The sequence below is a fragment of the Solea senegalensis genome, linkage group LG14, assembly GCF_019176455.1.
Source record: "Solea senegalensis isolate Sse05_10M linkage group LG14, IFAPA_SoseM_1, whole genome shotgun sequence".
Lineage (NCBI taxonomy): Eukaryota > Metazoa > Chordata > Actinopteri > Pleuronectiformes > Soleidae > Solea > Solea senegalensis.
In genome coordinates this window covers 15,086,745-15,108,649 of record NC_058034.1, presented here as the reverse complement: position 1 = coordinate 15,108,649, position 21,905 = coordinate 15,086,745, and the positions used below count along the sequence as shown (strand labels likewise).

The 21,905-nt window shown below is 40.5% G+C and overlaps 1 protein-coding gene across 5 annotated transcripts in view; it reads left to right on the top strand.

Annotated features, from left to right (window-relative positions):
* Positions 1-21,905, top strand: part of tdrd5 (tudor domain containing 5) — a 40,857-nt gene that overhangs the window by 14,694 nt on the left and 4,258 nt on the right. For 3 of the 5 annotated variants that reach the window (XM_044044060.1, XM_044044056.1, XM_044044059.1), the window contains one exon: positions 10,112-10,331. In XM_044044060.1, the coding sequence (XP_043899995.1) occupies positions 10,112-10,253 (142 nt within the window). In that variant the 3' untranslated portion in view covers positions 10,254-10,331. Of the gene's footprint in view, positions 1-10,111; positions 10,332-10,665; positions 11,000-21,163; positions 21,303-21,905 lie in introns of those variants that run through there. The other 2 variants (XM_044044058.1, XM_044044057.1) reach the window with 2 other exon arrangements.

Sequence of the window (21,905 nt, the reverse complement as noted above, 5' to 3'; positions counted from 1 at the left end):
ATACTCCTGATTACAAGCTAACACACAAAATGCTGTAACAAAGGCACACGCACATTGCAGGGCATTGCTTGATACGGGCTGAGGCTCGGAAAGGCAGACACTCTGTAAACCTTATTAAGGACAAGAGTAATGTGGTTGCAGTTGAATTAGCAGCTGACAGCAGCAGAGCATCTGAGCTGAGTGAAGCCCTCGATTTACAGAAAACACCCTCAGTTAGACTGTCACAAGAAGACTGAGTTTGTTTCTGAGGCTTTGGCTTGCTGATTAGCTAATTTGATTACTTTTTGGCACTGTTGAGGATGTTTGTCTCTACTTTTTTTATTTTATTTACCTGTTCATTCATACTAGGATGATTCCAGCACAACTTTTATTTAAAATAGCTACTGTAATGGCTGCTTTTCTATTACATTTCAAAGGTTTATCATTAAAAAATGTTAGAATCACATAATACCATTCTATTCTCCCACTGTTGCTGACTCTATAGTACTTACGCCCAGGTTTTCTTCCACAGTATTTTGCCCTGAGCAGTTGGCAAACAACAAAACAAATGTAGTCAAATCAGTAAGGTCTCACACAAACAGGCAGTTGTTAACTGTCTGTTCTCTGCTGCAGAGATGGACAAGTTTTGACTGTGCAGCATCATAAATATGGCCACCAGGGGGAGTGTTTTATCACCTGTTATATGGCAATGTTTTCTGAGAGTGAGTAAGATGATGCCTAAGTATGTGGTTATACTAATTATGGTTGTGGTTATTGGACATTGACAGAATTGCAGCAGAAATGTCCTTTTTTTTCTTGGAGTTTTTCTTTTGTAAAATTCACTGGAGTGAAAATATGATGATGTACTGCAGAATATTTGATATTGGTTAGTCAGCATTTACTGTTTTTGTTGTCACCCTCTGGCAAACAACTGCACATTGTAAGGTGTTTAGTTTGTCAATAAGTCAGTCGTATGGTATCATGTGTTATAGATTTATTTGTTTTGCAGTGACAGATTGCTCTATTTAAAATGTTCTTCTGTTATTGGATGTAGATTTTAGGTTTTGTCTGGATGTTGTCAGTGCGTTTGGATTTCCATGTGTGCATCCTAATAGAGATTTGGGAGGGTTTGGATGTGAGCACCAACTCTGTACATGAGAATTAGAATGTGAAGTCACTCTCATCTGGGCAGAGATAAAATATGTTAAGAATGGATCCTTTATTTTCCTATCCCTTTCTCTAAAGTCTTAACTGCTGTATTCATACATTCACTAGTTTTTCAACAGACGAGCTCTGCTTCTTTAAGTTTTTTTTGTCAAATCCAACTCCAAACTTCCACTAATTCTGACATGTACAACACTTTGTGTTGTTGAGATGCTGCTAATATTCTCAAGGCAAGATTGTTTGTGTAGCCTGTTGACACAGTAAACAGTAGTATTAGACTGTCTAGTAATAGAACCAAAATGAACACAGGACATTAGGAACCTTGAGAGATAATGGAAGACACATAGAACAACTGAGAGACGATGTCTAATCCTGAGAGTGTTTCTAAGGTTGTCATGGTTCCCACAACCAGGGGAGAGGTAAACAGTTAGATCGGGACTCTAATAAAATGTGTTGTCATATTGATTTATGAGAATTCAGCAGGATTCAGCCTTTTTAGGGCATGTACCCAGTTTAAAGGTACAAATATGAATAGAATGTAGGTGACATGAGGGGGCCTTATGCATTACAGTCGTCACTGTCGAGGCCGGCACTTGTAGTTGAGTTTTTTTTACATTGTGCCTTCATTTAAAAGCGGATGCATCATTCCAGCGTCCTGCCACTCAAATTTATGGCTTGATGAATAAATTGAGGCCTTCAAGAAACCCTTGAGGCAGAGAAGAGCTGCCTGTTGGACACAGGACAAAGGGATACAGGGAGAGGAGTTAAACTAATTAATTCTTCATGCATCACCTCGACCTTAACGGCCCCCCCCTTATGATTGAACATTCTCGTTAATTTGTGGTGAGTCAATCTCTCGTTCAGGAACTCTGGGTTTCAGGACAATCAGTCTGGTATACCCATAGACTTTATGTAAGAATGGACATAGTCTGCTGGTTTGAAAAGTCAGTGTACTGGGACATATCCAGGAAAACATGTATGCAGTTTTAAAATGATAATAAATATTCTCAAGACTTCTAAATGATGGTTAATTTTGCAACGGGTGCGATGGGTTTGTAATGTCCAGGCTGCTGTGGAGGTTTAATTTGGTTTGCGACTTGTAAATTATTTTACATTTATGTGTAATATTTAATTAAAAGGTACATGTCCACAGTAACCCTTTTCCTATGGATTATTGTGGCCTGGTACCAGTCTATGACCTGGGTGTTGGTTGCACCTAAGATTAGACTTGCATTAATTAATCTAAATGGTAAATAGCATAACATTTGGCATTAGAATACAAAATACCTTTTTTACACTGTAAATATTCTATAATATAAAGTGTAATATAGAGTGTTCTACAGTAAAAGCCGAATGCCATTAATATAGAAACTCAAATATTTAATATTGAGGCAGTCATGCATTATCAATTTAAACAATGCAAGGAACTGGTCCTTACTGACAATGAGATCCTTCGGGTGTTGACATTTCTATAGGATCAGGATTTGCTGTTGGAAAAAGATGTGATGATGAAAATGAAATGCAGATAATTAACAGGAGAAACGAGTATTGGTATTGTTTTTGCTGCAGGAATTTACAAGGTTGTTGATCAATTACAAAACCCTTTACTCCCTTTATTATTTTCAACTCCAGATTTTTATTGCATGACAGATTTGAAAAATAAGTGTATAAAGTAAGCATTAGACTTTCTCACACACCCACTGACTACATTCAATATAGGTTCCACACATGCTCTCCACTACAGGTGCAGATTTGGCCTGTATTGTTAGCCAGCAGCAGCTGAGCTCCAGGCTCAGTTTATATGCAATGGCACACACTGACAGTTCCATTAAACTGTATTTATGGCAGCCACAAATAATCGATATGCAGATACGCCAGGCTGTCCACATTCGCAGAATTGTCTTTGGTCCAGCAATGTAATGCATCAAACTGCCACGCTCAGTGACAACAGAGACAATATGCACCATTGCTGGGTTTTGTTTGTTCCCATAGACCTCTTCTACTCTTCTCTGTCTTGTATCCTGTGTTTTTTCCTCTCCTCGTCCACCTTTTGTGATCACACAAAAACTTTACTGGGTGCTTCAATGTGTTTATTTTGTAAAACCTTACAAAAATATTAATTTAATATGCATAGTAGGAAGATACTTCTGATGTGTCTGTGTTTGCCCTCTAGAAAGTACAGTGTATCTCTGTAGTTAAAGCCCTTCACTTCTCCATACTCATTCAGTCCCTGTTGTGTATTAATCAGGATTTGTACAACAAAGGACAGTCGGCTATACATCATATCTGGTACGAGCAGGCACGCGCTCATTCATATAGACAACGTCACCGGACAGACAGCAGCGGTCTGCCCTCTGCAGATGCATAGCTGTAATGATAAATGCATTTGGATTAAGGACAACAGCACTTTTAGGATCAGTAATTCTGCCAAATCTCAAGGTACTTCACAGTGACCGCATTATTGAATGCTTACTTTAATGGCAGGTGCAGTAAATTTTGTAGTCAGGTTGGATTAATTAGATACAGTTGTTAGGTTTCACCAACTTATTAAATATTGATAGGGAACAATTGTGGTTATGGCTTTTTTTTTATTATTATTAAGGGTCGACATGCGTGTATTAGTGATTTGTGACTGGGAACGATCTTGTCAGCACCCGCACGTCTCAGTCACGACTAATCCACCAGTGAGTGAGTGTAATGTAATTTTTATTTTTATTTTTCTCTTGATGTTATAATTCTGCTTGTTTGATCATTATGAAGAAGCAGTGTAACATTTGTATACTGCAGCCTTCATCTGAAAATGGGCTCTGTCAGCCAACACTCTTAAGCCTGTGGTATACTTCCGTACACATGCCGCAGTGCGCGTCGCGTATTGCAAACCCTGTTATACTCGTGCGTCAGGGTCCTGTATTATCCCACTTCACCATCGGGTGAGGGTACAGGTCACCCGATGGTGAAACATGTACCGTCTTTTTTCAGCCTGGTGTATCTGCACCTACTGGTGGGGCATAAGTTCAGTTCGCACAAGCGCTGTCCACTGTGCACCAAACGTGCACTCTTAGCGCATGTTTCCAGAATCTGGGCTGGACGCGTAACCTGCGCCTGGTGTGTTTGGTGCTTGGAGAGCAGAGAGTCGGTCCATGTTCGACTAAAATTAAGCATTTTTACTAATTAAGCATTTTTACTAATCATTGTTGCGGTCCCTATTGACAATGCATAAAAAAACAATTTTTTTTTAATCAACGCCAGGCCTATATTTCACACAATTATGTTAATTAATTGTGGTTTTGAACAGTTGCTTATTTGCACTTGAGTTGGATAAATAATGAATTGCTGTGAAAGTGTTGCCTGTCTTCGGTTAAACGATGAAAAGTTACGTTCACAGAAAGCAGATGTGAATGAGGAGCAGCAGGTCACCTGATGAATGGATTCACTTACAGTCAGCGGTGTAACGCTTAGTCATGATCAATCAACACCCTCACACCTCCCCTTTATTTTCTCACCTCCTCTGTCCTCTTCTATTTCTTCCATGTCCCCTTCTCTGCTTCCCATCTCTCCTCCTTTGTCATCCGCTCCTCGACTTTCCACCCCCTCCAACTTCTCCTTGCCTCCTCTTTCCTCTTCCAGATTTCTCTTTGCAGGCACACAAGTAATTAAAATGTCACCAGCAATCATCGTGTGCATAAAGTCACACTGATGAACTAAAAAAAAAAAATGAAAGTGCTGTTTATAGTAGAACATGATATGTAATTAAAAACCCTGAGGGTCAACCCTCATGTCAACACCAATCAACCAGCTCGTTTTCAAGCCTAAGATGAAAACAAGAGAGCTGTATGGATTTGGCTACTTACTGCATGAGTAACAGAGACTCAAGGTCAGTCTCCACTTTCCTGGCACATTTCAAACATGTTCAATATTCACACATTTATTTTTACGTAACACATTTATGTTTCCTTCTCGCCACATGTATGAAAAGGAGTAGGCAGAGGTATAAACTTATATGTTCCTATCCACAACTCAATTTAATGACTACTTCACCTTTTCTCCAACTATCTACTACAATTCACAACAATATTTCTGGCTTAAAACACTGTTGTTACCGTCCTGGATTAACCTGCTGTTCTTCATTTTTATTTATTTTGTTCCATGATTTAACCCCAGTAGATTAAGACACACATACTTTTTAAGGTGGTTGTGACACAATGCATTTTTAAATTGAGTTTCCCTCTTAATGATATTCCCTTATATTCTCTCTCTGAAAACAATTTTATTTTAAACTGAATCAAATCTGGATAATTCACAGCTTGTATTTTCTAAGAAGAGTTAATGTGTGTGGTCTCTATATCCTGCGTTATTTATTAATCTGAGAGCCTTTTTCTGCTCTGTGGTTTTATATTACCTTTTTTTAACGCGGTTCCCCACACGTGGTGGAGTTAGTGTTTTGAGTTCAGTGGAAATTTGAACCTCTTACATTTTCAAAATAACTTCTCCACATTAATGTACAGTAGTGTATAATCAATGTTCATCCAGTTGTGAGGCTTACAACAGTTGTTAGGTGTGTAGCATGTAGCATAACATCTGTAGCCCTGGTGACCTGCTGTCCAACAGAAAACAACAAACATTTTTTTTTTAATTCTTTTTACAAAACAAGTAAAACGGAGAACTTTGACATATAAACTCTGTTCAGTTTGGACACAGATGGAGAAACACGAGCCTAAACTGTCAGGGAAAGTCAAGTCCAGATAAACATCAAGTCAGAGCAGCTTCCCAGCACAGGAAATAGCATTAGCTTTGTTGTCACACATACACACACACAGTGACCTCTTCCTCCCCAGGTTGCCATAGAGATACTGCTCCCTCTTAATATACTTCGTGAAGGCCTGTGTTTTTGTGTGTGTGTTCATGTATTTGTGGCTTTGTGAGGACCAAAAATCATATACACCATACAGAGTGAGGACATCCTCACTTTATAGTTTTTTTTAGGGTTAGGGTAAAGGCTAAGGTTAGGCAATTAGTTGCGATGGTTAAGGTTAGGGTAAGGGGCTAGGGAATGCATTATGTCTATAAGGGTCCTCACTATGAATGAAGCGCAAACGTGTGTGTGTGTGTGTGCATGCATACAGAACCATATGTGCTTCAATCTTTTATGTAGCTGCATGTTCACTGCACTCAGTCTGGTTCAGGTGCAGCACACTGTGTTATTAGATTCTGCAGAAAACAGTCGCACTATTTCAGTGTTTTTCAACACTTTCCAGAACCAACCTGTCAATCAAACACTGTCGGTGCAACTGTGGATTTTATACTTATTTATTATTAATTCTTATATTATCTTTTTTGACTTTGACAGAGATTCATAATGAATAATATAGGAGAAATAAATAGGTGTGATAGATGTAAGATAAGGTCTTAGTCTTCTTTTAAGCACAGTTGCTATTGTAAAACATGTAAACCTACATTTAAAATAAGTCCCTCCCTGCACAGTGAGTTTAACTGTGTCCTTGTCGAGCGGTTTCTTTTTGTCTTGTCTCCGTGTTGAACTTGACTGAGACTGTGGCTGAAGCTCATCAGAGTAATGGATAGTTTGTCAGGCAGAGCAGGAGAAGAATGCCAACAAGCTGAAGTTTATCTCGTCCGTTTGTGCACTCGTTGAAATAAATGGTTGCGTTCTGGATCTCGGTTCTCTGGTTCTTGTCGATCTTCCAAAGGTAAAGGTTTTTGTTTTTATACAACGCTGAGCTTTTTGCACTTGTGTTTCCAGTCTTAGCAGTAAAGACAATAATGTAGTAAGTGTGGTCTCATGCACACAGAGGAACAGTCACTGCTGACTGACAGTGATCCGAGACTCTGATGTGGTCTGGCGTCAGGGCAGTTCACTGCACCATCACTTAAATCATTTACACCAACGTTCTGGCAAAATGCACTGTGCATATCTCTAGTATGATCATATGTATGATGTAGTCGACCTGCAGCTAGAGCTGAAGTGAGTACAGCCTAAATATAATTCTATATTTAGATTTATTTATACACTGGTCTATTTATTAGGAATTGACTCGCCAAAAACTAACACTAACTGCGTATAATTCCGTTGTACTTTTTGTATAATGACCATAAAGACCTGTGTCTTCTGCTGGAGCTGATTGACAGACTTGGTGTTTTTTAAAGTTGAGAATGGAGAAGCTGTGATTGGCTGTCACTGTGATTGTGCGTCCGTCTCTGAACATACATTTTTAAAGGGTGCAAAGCAAACTACATGTTTGTCTTTGAGTTGTGTTGTCAGTGGGATTGAGCACAGTTCCCGTCATATCAGCACCAATGACACTGTATTTAACTGGATTAAACCAACACACACACACACACACAAAATACCTTTGTTACCTTTTGTTGTTAGTTTTTGGGGTGTCAATCTTACTGAGCAAAGGGATAAAATAATGAATTCTAAATGTCTAACTACCCCTTTACAACTTTTAAATAAAAAAATTTTCTTTGTTGCTATTACTGAAAATTGCTTCTGCATTTGCAAATAATTTACTTTCAACTGTTTATAAATGCAACACTCATTAAACTATAGAGAATATTACAAAGAACACTGAAGCAATTCTGTCTTGTAACAACAACAACAACTTATTTCTACAATTGTATCTGTGGCAGTTATTTGGTTTGATTGGACAGAAAGGTTTAGGACACTTACATTCAGTTATTTCGCAGCACTGAAACCATTTTGTGCCAGTGATTGAGTTTCACAGTAAAGACGCCTGCTGCGTGACACTATCTTTGTCTGTATTTTGAGCAGCTCAGGGTAATTTTGTTTCCCGCGGCAGTGAAGGGAGTTTTCTCTCTGAATGAACACAGATGAAGTATGAAGCTGTACAGCCAGCATTTGCTGCAGCTTTATCTCTGCTCAGTAGCGTTAAACTATCATGTGCACAAGCTGCTGTTTCTATCTATATCTTCTCTCAGATATATATACATACATATATATATGTATATTTAAACGGATTGCAGCATAGAATTGGTTTTATATTATTTTATGCTAAATTTTCAGTGAAACAGAAATCTGCACATGTTAAAAGCTTCATAAGATGTTCTTAAATATGAACAAGGGTCACATTTCAGCTCAGCTGCTTTTCTTCACAGGTTCATGAAGGTGAAACCACTTTGATTTCTCCTATTGAACGCCACTTTTGCGACACGTTCTACCAAAACAAAAAGAAGGTCTGCTCCTTTATATCGTTCAGTCTGGTCGGTCTTGTTGACGCCATGTGATCGTCACCACCCTCGTCTCTTCTCGGTTGTAACAGTACAAACCAGTGAGTGTCACAGTTGTGTTTGGTCAGCCCGGGCCTCTCCCCTCCCTGTCGATATTTTGCGTGGACTGGCTTGCAACAGTAAGTAGATTAAGGGACCAGTGATTGAGGGCAAATCAATTACTGTAGCTCAGTGGTCTGTGTTTGGGGTGGGGTGGGGGGGTGGGGGCCGGTGTACACCACAAGCACATTGCCCAGCCTCCTCCTCTAATGGGAGGATCCTGAGCCAACCGTCACCATGAGGAATTAAGTCATTTATTTTCTTTACCTCATTACAGTTTGTGCAGTGATCATCGGTGACCTGCTGCCTTTCAGTGACACGACAGCAGCTTATATTCTACTTCATTATGTGAAGTATGACGATGAAGATGTTACACTGCACCTTATTTATGATCTAATGTATGGGTGACATTTCTCCTATAGGATTATCTGTTACTGAAGTTCACTGGTTCCTACGAGTTTGCCTCTGAGCAGGAAATTATGTGATTGATTTTATTATGATTTTAATTGACAATTAAAGCATATCAGAGAACTGGTGGTTTTATTTGTTTGTGTCCTTCAATATAGACGATGCATGCTTTAGCTGGTGTGTCTGTTGCAATGTTTCCATCACGGAACAATACGGTACGGTTTGGAACAGTAAAGCCCTGCATGGTTCAAGCTTGCTTATTGACTAAGAACAGTACCTTTAATTGTTAGGGTTGGCGTGTGCTGTGCCGTATGGACATGTCAGTGAGATACGTAGTGCGATGTACCGCTGCGATGACAGCGGAAGACTAAGACGCTGAGCGTGAAACAGCACACAACAAAGGAGGACATCCAGCAGCTCGGTTTTTTTTTCCTTCTCGGTTTGTGGCTGCTTGTTTCAACAATACGTCGACCTTTATATGAGAATAGACTTTGGACTTTTCTGTCGCCCCTATCAGCTCTGGTACCCCTAATGGAACGGTTGGGGCTTGTTTTTGGTACTATTCCTTATGAAAACACAAGAAATGGAAATGTCCTGAAATGTTCCACTGGGTGGAAACCAGAGCTCCTGTAGAAACAAGATGTGTGTCCTCTGTAAAGCAAAGGCCGTTGCCTGAAGTACAAGTATAAACTCTTATACTACTTTAAAGCAAGTGTACAGATGTACAAACATACATATATACCATTTCTGCCAATAAACCCTCCCTGCATGTCACACAGTGGACCTTAAATGATTTTAAGATTTAGAAAGATAAATAGGAAAGGATTTGGTTTGCAAGTCTTCAAAAATGCGCACAACAACTGATGAATGAGTCAATTTTTCTGCATATGTTACTTTTGTAGGGGAGGCAGTGAGTGTGATGAGGGGCGTCTCCTCCTCTCCTCTCCTCCCACTGCCTCCGCTCATCCAGTCTGTCCATCCGCGCTCTCCGTCATTTTGCCTTCTCGTTCATCACTTGTTGGATGTATTTCAGTGATTTCGTGTCTCTTCGTAGTCCTTTTTGTCTTTCTTGAGAAGAAAGACCACCGCGGTGTGTTAAGGTAAAGGCCGTTTCACAGCTTTTACATGCGCGTAAAAGGCGCTCGTCCTGCACGGTTGCCACTGTCCGTACCTGCATGATTGCGCCTGTCGCTGCACTGTTTCGGTGTCCTCTGATCGTGTCTGTCCCCACGGTCCTCCTCTCTCTGACCTCCAGTCTGCTGGTCCCACGTACGGCGGGAGCGCCGCGTCCTCCTGGCGGCTCCGTGCGCTCTGGACTCCGGCTCATTGTTGGAGAAGTTCCGCCGCAGTCCCATGCGCCGCGCACCTCTGCCCTCATCCTCCTGCAGCTGCGATAAGAATGCTGGTGACTTTTCATGGTCCATCTCCGCAGGATTAGCCCGAGTTGGACAAACGGACCATGTAAACCAGATGAGGTACGTGCACATGTTGAAAAGACAGATTAACGAGTCACATTTTCAGTTTGTGTCTTCCAAGCGTTTCCAATGCCACGGTCTGTGTATTAAAATGTCAGAGGTTGTCGTTACTGGACCTTTGGTGTAAGAAAGACGGTTACAGTAGCAAAAAACTAACAGTCTTTTCACTTGTCAGAGCAGAGATGAAATGTTCAGCTCAGCAGGAGCTGGACTCTTGGGGTTTTACCATTTTGCTGCTGCTGTGATCTGGTGTCAGGGCTGTGTGGCCTCCTGCTGATGGCATTTGAAGAGAAACAAAGAATAGTTGATTATTTGTCATGTGTGTTGTCTATAGGTCATATGCAGCCTGGGTGAGGGGTCCGGAGCTCTCAGTGATGCGTTCAGTGTGGTTCATGTCCCAGTGGAACTGCTGTTTGTTTTTTTTAACATGGTTTGGTTCAAAGTGACTCACCACATTTGTACATTGGACTCCTCTGGATGATGTGACAGTTTTCATGACTAAGATTATTTCACTGTTCACTCACCTACTGTGGACAACACCAATCATTTATCTGATTTGTAATGTAAAGGACAGATTTTTAGGTGCAGGACTATAAATCTCTACCCTTTTCATTCTCCACCCACCTCTCCTTCACTACTCCATTCTCTCCTCTCTCCTACCCCAACCTGTCGAGGCAGATATGATTGTACATTGGATTTATTTCTGTTTTTTTATTTAAAGTGCCTTGAGATAATGTAAGTTATAAATTGGCGCTATACAAATAAAACTGAATTGACTAGAACTGTAAATGACTAAATTGATTGTCAACTATTCAGTTTTGGAAGGGTTTTATGATATTTAACTCAGGTTTTCAGATTTTCCAGCTTTTTAAATGTGAACATTTTCTGGTTTCTTTGTTCCATTTGACAAAGAAGTCATTAAAACTGAAATCCACTGATCCACATTTTTTCTACATTTTATGAGCCAAACAAATTATTAATTATTCCAGAAAATAATGGACAGATTACTGAAAAAACATCCTTCACACTACCAAAAATAATGTTCTTTATGTCTGTTGCTATTTATCATCTGCGGCTGCAGCATGACAGCATGTTGTGTCTTACTTTGTGTCTTCAGAATGATTGTATCCTTAAACTGACATTGCCCTTAAAATAAAGGACACTGTGATTGGTAAGTTAGTCCTTAACTATATATATTTTTTCAAACAAATCACAGCCAAGCTTCCCTTCACTATGTGCAAATGTCATCTTAAATATTTATAAAACTAAATAAATAATTAAAAACTATGTGAAGTGTATTGATTTCTCACATCACATCAGCAGTGACAGGTGCCGTGTCGCTCAGACCTGTTTCTCACAGAGGAACCTGTGACTAAGTAAATGTAGAGCAGCACTTTATATCTTCCTGTCTCCAACACACACGCACCTTAATTCCTCCACCTCCAATGCCTTTGATACAACAGGAAGTGGACTGATTTCCCCGAGGAGTCTGTAGTCAGGCCTGTCACCACCGACATATCAGCGACAGACAACATGTATTTAATACACAGACTGTATAACGTGTGTGTTCCTGTGCCAACATCTCTGGGAAACCACAACCGCACATAGCTTTCAAACATTCGGGGCTGTCACTGCGAAGTTGAGCCGTTTCTGGCTGTGAAGCTAAATATTTCATTACCCTCAGTTAATTTAGGAAACAGTTAGTCTCAGCAGTGTCATTAAGGCCAGACAAATCCACACGTCTCATCATCGTCGTTACTGTTGTCAAAATCAACATTGTTTGGACTGATGAAAGCTTTTCAAACATTTGGGACAAAGCGTAATGTCGTTGTTTGACCTGACAGCACAGATGCATACAGGGGTGCTCACTTTCTGAATAGCAAATGTACAAACGTCTGTATTTTAAATGTTTTATACTAAATCTTCCTCCTTATAACATATTGGAAACCATGAACGCCCTCCGTTGGCTACTAAAGGAAAACCCTCTCACCACAGAACACCCAGACTTTCTCTGGCTTGTATTTTCTTGCGTTTCTGATTCAAAAGAACCAGCCCTAGTCGCGTTGCATTTTTTTACGGTGCAGTGTGGGTGGAGCTAGACCGGTGCCACTCACAACAGTCAGCTGATTGGGCGGCAGAAAAGCACCACTCCCCTGCTCCCGGTGTTTCTTCATCACCTTCACTCTCATGCAAAACTTAATGTCTTGTGGAGACAACCAGCCACAGACCGAGCTGCTGGATGACCTCCTTTGTGGTCTGTTGTGTCACGTTCGATGTCATCGTTCGTTGTCGCTGCACTGGTTTGACGCCATGCTACAGTCAGTATTGAGCATCGGAACATGGCTTATGTAGTATGTGTGTGTTTGTTGGGTTGTGGTTGATGGAGAGGGTCCCAGGCTACGCAGGCATAGGGGTAAGTGTTACACTGTTTCAGGAGAGCTGAGTGAATTATTGAAAGGCCATCAAGGTTTCTCTGGCTTCAGGATCGCTATTTCTTGTTGTGCATTACGTGTTGAGTTCACAGAAGTCATACGTTGGAGGTGAGACGAGCTGTGTCCGACCTGCTCAGGAGGCTTAACTCCAATGACTATCTACAGCTTCAGTAAGACACTCTCACCACGTTGTCCTCTTCAGGCCGACTATTACCCACCAGCTAAGATATTAGGGTACGTCCAAACCTCTGGAGTGTGGTGTTAATTTGTTCCAGTGAAGCTGCTCCATCAGTCTCTCATGTCCTTTACTCATGTTAACAGAATTAAGCGCAAAATTAAATGCTTTCTTGTGTGTTTTTGGCTTGGGCGTCTTATACCCATAAACTACACCAAAGTTATATCTTGATATAGCTTTTGGCTGCACATTATAATATTTAATCATTTTAAATTCTGCCCTGATGATGGCACTCAAGTAAAAGTCAGGGGATCACCCAAGTCACTTTGAAAAGGGTTTGTCTGATGCCAACAACACATTAAGAGCAAGAGCACTCAGAGAGCGCAGGCCTACGCCAAGGCTTAAACGCTTTGTCACCTGCGTTCTACATGCCACTCTCAATTCTTTTACTTTTTGATCCACTCGATTCAGAAGACTTTCTGGATCTGTATAGAACTTTACCTCCTCTAACACAAGCATAACAAAATTTATCCTGATCTGTTGAGATGTCACAGAGATAAACATGTCTGAACTTGTTCAATGGGACTGAACTATAGATTATTTTGATAATTGATTATTCCGTTGAGTTGTTTGGTCCATAAAATGTCACAAAATGTTAAAAAATGTCCATCAGTGTTTCTTAAACCTGCAAATGATGATGTTAAATGTCTTTTTTTGACCACAAACCAAAGATTATTCAGTTTTAATGATTATATGGAGCAAAGAAACCAGGGAATATTCACATTTAAGAAGCTGAGAAATCAAAAAGACTTGTTTTAATTCTTAAAAAAAACACCAATTACGATTATTAAAATAGTTGAAGATTAACATAGTAATCGTTTAATCGAGTAATTGTTTCAGCCCCAGACTGAACCATGTTAAATTTATGTTGCTGCCAAATCTGTAATCTGGATCACATCCACACGAAATTTAATCTGATGCACACAAACATAGATTTTGTTCAAATCTGTCCAAGTTTTGCCCATTATAGAGAATATTTAATCATGTTTTGTTTTATCATCAGTGGGTATATTCTTACCAAAGAGACATATTTGAATTAAATTGAGAAAATACATGAAAAACAATATGTTTTTAGAGATACAGTTATGCAACAGTTAAGCACTGCTTTGTTGTTGTATCCACAGCCTTCTGAATGAGCACAGGTGTCATTGGTGCTCAGTTAAACGTAGCTGGCTGGGAGCACGACACGTCATGTGGCCCAAACTGTGGCATTGTGCACAAGGTGTGTGTGTGTGTGTGTGTGTGTGGCATGTGTGAATGCAGTTCTGAAGTGCGGCCAGGCTGAGTGAGGATGAGGCCGCTGTGAGGAAGGCAGAGTTGGCAGAGTCGCAGGCCTCTGGAACAAAAATGCTGTTATCTGCAAATATAGCTTGATTGCTGCTGGCTGCTGTGTCTGTGGTGACTCATCGAAAAAACGCAACACACATACATACACTCAGGAGTCACACACACACACTTATTCCGTCACATGCACACATTTGAATCACAGACACAAACACTTGGATGCTGATCAGAAGGTGGAGGATGCAAATCTACACGAGTAAGCATTTTTTTCTTATTATTACCCAGAGTGAGCTGCAATAAGGAAAAGGGTCACAGGTCACAGGAGCCATATACTATTCCTTCAACCGTGGATGGATATAGAAGAAGACAAATTATATTCACCATGAATAAAGGCAGACAGACAGGGCACCTGTGTCTGTGAGGATGGACAGGGCTCATGTGTAAAACTCACAGGAACCACAGAAAAGTATCAGAACATTATTATTTCAGTCATAATAACATGTTATTATGGGGCCATCAAGATAACTGTACGGTTATTGAGAAATTTCAAATTAAAAGTGATCAACCTTAAGATGTAATAAGAACAGAAATCTCTATATAGGTTATCACCAGGACTGACTAGGTTGTGTTCAGGACATCTATGACTACTATCATACTGCAAATCAGACAGTTTTACTTCAACTATCAACTATCATCAGGACATTTGTGTCTGTGGATGTTTGAACTGATGTTTGACAAAAACGTCAGTGAACTACTTTTCAATCATTAGGACTGGAACTTACCACAATTTAAATCTTAAACCTAATCAGTTCAGTTATGCCGCATTAGGACCAGGTTTTGTTCTCCATGAGGACTACTGGACCTGAAAGGTCAGTGTTTATGCCAGAAAATATCCTATATACAAGCACACGTTCTCCCTCCGTCTTACAAAAACAAAAACAATTCCAGACATTGTAAGACTGACAGATGCATCTCCTCCCCGATTTATTTTTTTTATTCCTTTATTTGAAATGTAGATGTTCTCCCGAAGCACCGCTCGTACTCCAGCATCTACAGGACTAAGCATTTTCCCCGATTATTACCCAGAGCGAGTGAGCAATAAGGAAAAGGGTCACAGGTCACAGGAGTCCTATAATATTCCTTCGACATACGGTGAATATGGAAGAAGACAAAGTATATTCACCATGAATAAAACATGTGGCACAGCTCAGATTTAAATATGAGTCTGCTCATGTCAGCTGCAACCTGGAAATGTATTTATTATATAATCCTTTTCTTCTTCTACTTCATCAGACTTTACATTTTAATGACAAAATATGGAAATAAAAACAGAAAATCTAACATGAACTCGGAATACACCAATAGGACGCTATCTATCATGTCCTGAAAAGCATACGACGGGGGGAAGAAAGTGCCTTTGTCATGTGCATCCTCCACCTCCATTTGCCTCCATCTCTCTCCATCCTTCATCAGTCTCATCAGGTCACCAGTGTCTGGACTTTGGTTGATTTTCCTACTTGTTGCTCAGAGGCAGCTTTGCGCAGCATCGATATCTCCACCCATGTCCATGTGCCAAAGACTCTTTAAAGACCACCCGCATATTCTTTTGTTCAATCTATAATAAATCGATTTTTCATTTACTCGTTTCTGCTGATTTAACTGTACACAAACTCCTTTTCAAGTCACTTTAAACCACATAAACCTTTCCCTTTAATCAAAATTCTGCCCTACGAAGAGAAACTGGTTCAGGAGAAGTTTGTGGGTGGAGATGTAAACCATTATCCAAATTGTGTCTTTATTTTTGCTCGCCCTTGTCTTTGTTTTTATGAATGAATGGAGACATACAATTCAGATATGAGATTTCCGCTGAAAAAACAAGATAATGTGGTCATGGATGCATCTTTGTTGGTTACTTAGCACTGATAGAAACGTTGTTACAGTAATTTATATGCAATCATCAATGAATGTGTCAGGTTTGGAAACAGATGAGCGTCACAGTCTAATTAATGCAAAGAGCTAAAGTGGTGTTGGCCAGGAAGTGTCTGTCTCTGTGGCTGTTGTCCAGGTTGGCACTGTGGATTCAGTTACTGTTCTCTCTGTCGCTGAAGGTCAGTACAGGTACATTTCATTTGCACAGCAAGGTTTTGCAGTAGCTTTGACCATCGCACTGAAATTCACATTCACTCATTCGCTGAGAGTTTTCAGGCCTAAACGGATTCCTTTGAACAGCGTAGGAAAAAGTTGTGAGGACGCCAAAGGTCAGCAAAGACCTCAGATGTTAGCGTTTTATAAACTCCCTGTTGACAAATTGAATTCCTAACCTCTTCCGGTGCTGTTCTCATCTCTGCAGCCCTGCCTTATTTCCTGTGTCTGTTTTCCCTTTAAGAACAACAGATCAAATGTGCATGTGAATTTCTGCTAGTGTAATATCTGTGGTACATTACTCCCTCAGAGGTATAGATGCCGGGCCATTTCATTCCCTTTTATGTGGGTGCCGTGCTGACCAGCAGATTGGAGGTACAGTAATTACAGCATTTGTCTGTGTTGCTGCGCTGCTGTGAAAGTGTGAAAGAGAAGCTGGCATTATCGCTGGACAACAGGGGGAGGAGCTGAGCAGCTATAATGAAATCCCTGCAACCCTTGGCTGAGCTGTAGACATGTTTAACGTCAGGTCTGTTTCCTGCTGAAGCTCTGTTTACTGTGAATCTGTCTGAGCTGGACATAAATGAATCAGTAAAAATCGATTCGGTCTGAACTGAAAATGAGTCACCACTCATTACTGCACGACACAACTTCGAAACAGGTTTAGAACTGTTTTCTCAAAGAATCTTCTGCTGGTGTACCAGTAGTACCAGTGCATGTTGGTTACAATGCATGGTCTGACTAATTAAGCAAAGAAATCCATAATACTTTAACAACTGCAGCAGAAGACTGGAAAGCAGGACACTACAAAGATAACAATGGTCATTGACTGGAGACTGAATAGACTTAAGGTCTGTACATACTCCACAAGGACAGAGAAATGTGTTCCTTTTCTCAAGGTGGCAAGAGCCACGCCCCCTTCAATCTCACACACTTTCTGGCCAGTCACACAATAGTCGCCGGACACCACACAAGAAAAAAGGTTCTGCAAGAAGAGAGAGAGAACACATTTCTCTTTCACTGTGAGAGAGTGAATGATGAGGGAAGACTAAGTACTGCAGGTGTGGCTCCTTGAACACAGGTGAAGGTGTGAGGCGGGACATGAAATCAAGCTGGCCGAGGAAAAATGACAGGATTAATGTTTCCTTCAAAACAAATAAGTGTTGATACAATGACGATCGCTGTGGGTTTGGCCTTTGGTCTCAGTGTTATTCTGAGAGCTGATCATGTTTGAAAATTCCAATCCTGCAGCCAAGTTTATTGAATGAAAGCACAAAGACAGTTAAGGCACAGCACTAGAACCCTGTGCCCTTCCGCTCCGTGTACCTGCTGTTCAAATCAGTCATGATGCTGCTCTGTAAGCTTTAAAAGAATAATATACAGAATTGTCGTCTGTCACCAACCCAGTCTTTGTGATCCTATGTCGCACTTTATGACGTGTGAGCTCATGTTTCGGACCAAAATGACGTCACTTACATGCATTTCTACAGATGTACACATCAACGTGATAGTGTTTTAAACGTCTTGTGCTACTTTTGGCTCAAATTAGGGTGATGATAATATCCTGACCTGGTTAGGGCGAGGAAATCGTGTTTTTTCCTTGTAGAGTCGACATCTATCCTAATTCAAAACAATGCTTTGCAGGAGCAGTGTTTTTCTGAGAGACTAACCTGTTATCAGTATAAACCAAAGCTACTGTTATAAATCCTTCAGCAGGGCCTTAGAAACGTTTTCCTCCACGTGAGGATCGCGAAGCTGGATCCAATCCCAGCTGATGTGGGGTGTAAGGCGAGGTACACACTGCACCCATGGGTTGCCACAATGTCCAACTATTTTAATCTGCATGTTTTTGGACTGTGGGAGGAAACATGCTAACCCCACACAGAAAGGCCCTCGGTCGAACCAGGATTTGAACCGGCGAGTGTTAAGTGTTAAACTCTTTTTTTTTTTTTTTAAAAGTCTTATAGCAGATGCTTGGAAATGAACTGGACTCATCGTAGCTGTATTTGTTACAGTAGCTCTCTACTGTTGGGCACTACAGTTGGTGTAATGCAGGAAGACCCGCGTCTATGACCCGGTCAGAACAAGGGCCTTTCTGCATGGAGTTTGCATGTGTGTGAGCTGGTTGTCTCCAGGTTCTCCAGTTTCCCTCGCACAGTCCAAAAACATGCAAAAACATAGAGATTTGGGGATTAGACAAATTGGACAATCTTTCACCTTTTGCCCTATGTTAGCTGGGATGGGTAGAAGATGAGTGAGTGAGTGACTCTCTACTGTTCTTGCAGCAGCAGCAGCAGCAGCAGCACGTACAGTGTGGTTGTATCAGTGTCCGTGTAACCACAGCAAGCAGAAGACAGTAGGGAGACCTCACACTGGCCTGGATATCTGGTGATAGATTCTTTGTGGAGAGGGGGAGAATAAATTTAGCGTGTGTATAAAAATTACAGATGGATTGTGAGTCGTGAATCTTGCACTTTGCATGTGAGTGGAGGTGTTCACCACATCTTGAGTGTGCAGAAAGGCTGAATCAGGAGCTGGCACGCCGGAGTACAGAAACGTGGAGAGCACCATAACAGCATAATGTACACCAGTGATAAATCTGCCAGCGGTATATACGGCAGCAGAGCATGGTCCAGTTTGCAGAGAGAGAGCAAGAGAGAAAGATTCAAACTCCAACTCTCTGTCGTCCTGTCTCTCTCCATCTTCACAGAGACCAGGCTGTTTTACTGCGTGTATTGATCATGTGCTTTTATAGGGCCAAGAGGATCATTCTTGGGAGTGGTTCCTCACAATCTTTGCCCCAAATGACCTCGAGCAAAATCAAGTAATTGAACTCAAATGCTCACTGTCATCAATCTCTGCCTGTACTGGGCCTAAGTAATGCGACAGCTTAAGAGAGAAGATGGGAGAACAGGTGACATGGTGACATGTACGTGTACAGGAAGTTGTCATTTTTAACCTTATTCTGTCAGAAAGTGGTTTTCTGGCATTTTGTGATCAGTGGTTTGAATGTCATGTTCACCTTTGTTCATATAGAGTATTAGGGCCAAACAATAAAGAAAAAAAAAATCTGTAGAGAATAAAGTCGTAATATTATGAGATTTTGTATCATTATTTAATTTAATTTTAAAATTGAATTGCTCCATGTTTCTCAGCAACATTATAATTCTCATAATATTACAACTTTATTCTCGTAATGTTAAGACTTTATTCTCATAATGTTACGACTTTATTCTCGTAATATTACACTGTCGTATTATAGCACATATAGAACAGAAGTTGTACCAAAGTGCTTTACAGTACAAAAACAAAGTAAAAATACAACAATATAAATGAAATATAAAATGCACAAGTTAATTCAATACAATGGACACAATTCATATTTGCAATAGTTCCAGGGATGGATGGTTTAACAACAGCAGACCAAACGTGTTGTGTTAAACTGTCACTGTGTGAAGTTTCAGTCACAGATGATTTTCTTTTTGTTTGGATATTTTACTCATGATTCAACTTTTACACTGATTAATCTTCACGAGAAAAAAAATCCAACAGATTCTTTAGTGAGTCCCTAAATAGTGTTTTCTTCACACCCACGCATGCAAACAAAAACACGTTTCCCCACGACATATGCAAACACACACACAGCTACACACACGCGCGCCCACGCTGGGCCACAGCATGGATGATGGAGAGAGGAAGCGGATAGAGGAAAGCCTTTGGAATGCCAGATAACAGGATTAGACAAATTACATTTCAGCTGTGACCATAAATCCCATTTAGATGCATGACTTGTTTTCTTTCCATTTACGCCAGCAGCAGCCATAGAGTTTGATGACAAAAATGGTATGTAAAGTAAAGTTTGCATGAATTGACTATTGCGCACGGTCACTTCCTGGTTTTTAATTGAGCGACCTCGACTATTTCTGGTAAGCTGTCAATCAGAGATGATCTACAGACTAGTTCCCACGAGTGTTTAGCGACAAATTAGAGATATTAGCGGAGGCTGTGCACAGAGGGATGCAGCAGCGCAAATTGAAGTGCTTTTTCATCAAAGGACATTTTGAATCCCTCAGAGCTAATTGGTCTTCACCTGACAAAGTCCAAGTTTCCCCTTAATGACAAGTGATTCACATAAGAATATTTCTTGTTTCTGATCCTGATTCTGGATCTGCACACTGATTCCACCGACAATGTAATGAGACATCAAGCATGGATGAATGCATATGAACAGAAACTTAAGAAACTGGCATTTTATGGACCTCACAACTAATGAATGAATGGAGAAAATAATGGGCAGACTAATTGATTAGGAAAATAATCTTTAAAATAGTCTTTTAGTTTAGTTTCTTTTACTCAGAAACAGTTTCTGTCCATCTGCCATCTGTTTAAATGCTGCTGGACTAGACTTTGATCTGGTCCATGTACGTTTACATACATTGTTTACATCTCTTGTAATCACTTGATCATTCTTTCATCCATCCAGCACTTCCCAGGTCTATGTTTTCATAGATCAGGACACGTGCAATATGTCTGTGTGTGACTGTCTTTGTCAGTTAGTTAAAGATTTTGTAGTCTTTTTAACATATTCATATTTATCTTTCATCTTCTTTCTTTCTATATTTTGTAAATGTTTGCACTGGAAAACCTGCAGTTTTGGACTGATGCATGAGTGAGTTGCCGGGGATGAAACACAGGACACAATGTCAGTATCAAACTTGGCTATGGCCTTTATGTTCCAGGACATAAGGACAGATGGTTGCTGTGGAGCGCTGCAGATGGACACAAGCTGACTGCTGGCCGGAGCAATTTAAGATCCCGAGAATCAATCTTGTGGAAATCTTCCAGGCAGTCAAGGTCCTTCAGATGCTCCTGAAGACTGATGGCTGAGACTCCAGAGGGAGCACTCCATCAGAGAGAGGAGGAGAGGGGATTTTTTTTTTCATTCTACACACAAAATAGCTTGCAGGACGAAGTAGTAGTGGCGGTAAAAGGTTGGCACAGTTGATTAAAATAGGCTGAAAAAAACTACATTTAAAAGGAATTGTAAGGTAGTGATTGATGGAGACTGCAGAGCAGTGGTAAAACAGAGTAAACGATAACTAACTGTATGACTATTAAAAGGAAATGAACATCACTGCATTTGCTGAGGGAGAAAACGATCACATTCAGTGGTTCAGAGGTTTGAAAACGAGCTACAAATAACATTATAAATATAGACAAATAAAGTTGATGAGCCGTTGATGTGCGTGTGCTGGGTTGCACGCACAACGTTCCGTTAGCACAGTGTGTTTGAGGATAACCCTTTGCAAAGATGTATTATCAGATATTCAAACTGTTATGCTGGGAGGAAAAAATATGTATTCTTCTCCCTGAGGCCTAAATATCGCAGATACAAGAAGCCGAAACAAATCTGTCACTGAAATATGCTGAGCCCGGAATGTAGTGCTGCTCCAGCTGACACACATGGACTTTTCACAATAT